Source organism: Fonticula alba (genome assembly GCF_000388065.1).
Source record: "Fonticula alba strain ATCC 38817 unplaced genomic scaffold supercont2.4, whole genome shotgun sequence".
Taxonomy (NCBI): domain Eukaryota; order Rotosphaerida; family Fonticulaceae; genus Fonticula; species Fonticula alba.
Window position 1 is genome coordinate 838,630 of NW_009242974.1, and position 1,425 is coordinate 840,054.

At 72.5% G+C, this 1,425-nt stretch overlaps 2 protein-coding genes across 2 annotated transcripts in view; both read left to right on the forward strand.

Moving 5' to 3' along the window:
- H696_02713 (hypothetical protein) overlaps nt 1-420 on the forward strand; it is a gene marked incomplete at both ends in the record, with an annotated part of 6,943 nt that extends 6,523 nt beyond the window's left edge. Inside the window, one exon of the mRNA XM_009496620.1 lies at nt 27-420. Coding sequence (XP_009494895.1) covers nt 27-420 — 394 coding nt within the window. The remainder of the gene's footprint in view (nt 1-26) is intronic.
- A 574-nt stretch (nt 421-994) lies between these two features.
- Nucleotides 995-1,425, forward strand: part of H696_02714 (hypothetical protein) — a gene marked incomplete at its 5' end in the record, with an annotated part of 8,843 nt that continues 8,412 nt past the window's right edge. The window contains one exon of the mRNA XM_009496621.1: nt 995-1,041. Coding sequence (XP_009494896.1) covers nt 995-1,041 — 47 coding nt within the window. The remainder of the gene's footprint in view (nt 1,042-1,425) is intronic.

Below are 1,425 nucleotides of genomic sequence, written 5' to 3' on the forward strand. Positions count from 1 at the left end.
CCCCCCCCCCCCCCCCCCCCCCCCAGCGTCTCCTCCCATATGCTGGCCTCCGGCTCGGACGACGGGACGTTCAGCGTTTGGGATCTGCGCAACTTCAAGGCCGACTCGCCGGCCGCCACCTTCAGCTGGCACAAGGGCCCGATCACCAGTGTCGAGTGGCACCCGACCGACGACTCGGTGCTGGCGGTGGCCGGCGCCGACGACCAGATCACCCTGTGGGACTTCGCGGTGGAGGCCGATACCGAGGCCAACACCGAGGACGGCAAGACCCTCGTGGTGCCGGAGGTCCCGCCGCAGCTGCTCTTCATCCACCAGGGCCAGCACAACATCAAGGAGCTGCACTGGCACCCGCAGATGCTCGGCACCCTGGTCAGCACCGCCGAGTCCGGCTTCAACATCTTCCGGACCATCAGTGTTTGAAGCGGCGCTCGGGGCCCTTCCGACGGGGGGCGGCCGGTGCGCTGGAGGCAGGAGGGGGGGGCGGGGCCGCGGCCAGGCAGAGCCCCGCCCATGCCGGCCGGCCGAACGATGTCCGGCCGCGACATGCGCCAATGTGTCCCCCATGCTGACATGCGTGCATGGGAGGGCGGGGGGGCCCGGCGTCCCCTCTCACCCGACCGCCCTCGTCCCCTGTCCCCGGCCTTCTGCCAGAAGAAAAAGCACTCCTGTATTCTATTCCACACGCCTCGCCCGCATATATCCACCCACTAAACGCGCCATTTGCCGGGGCTCGGTGCACGCCCGCGTGTGTCTTGGTCAGAGGAGCCGACAGGGAGCCGGGGCCCGAGGGCGACAGGGAGCCGGGGCCCGAGGGCGACAGGGAGCCGGGGCCCGAGGGCGACAGGGCCCGGGCAGGGGAGCCATGAGCTTGGCGAGAGGCCGGGTCGGAGGTCCACCCGCTGCGCGCCGGCTGGCAGAGGCGCCCGGGCGCATGCCCAAGGTCTCGGCCCTCGCGCTCGCGCGGCGCCGCGGCCCCAAGCCCTCAATCGAAGGAATGGTGTTTCGCCGCGCGCCCGTGCTACTGCATCAGAATTTCATCGCGTGCTGGCGCGGCGCCTTCGTTGGCATTCGGGGACGCACGCGTGTGTGCGCCCAGGCCGGCGCCCCGGGGCCGCCTTCCGCGCGCGGCTCTTTCTTGCTGCCTTCCCGCCGGCGGCGCCCCCCGCGGCCGTCGCTCCCCGCCCCGGGGCCCCGCCGGCCGACGGGCGTGCGCGGCCAATCGGCCTCCCTGCCGGCCGGCGGAGGCGCATCCTCTCGGGCCCCGGATCCACGCCGGCCGGCCCAACAGGAGCCAGTCCGGCCCGGCGGCGGCCGGGCCACCCAAGCGCTCGACACACAGCTAGCACTTGCCCTCCCCCCCTGTCTCTTCCTTGCCCTCGTGCATCTTTCCTGCCCCTCGGTTTTTGCCTGGTCGTCCTCCTCCGC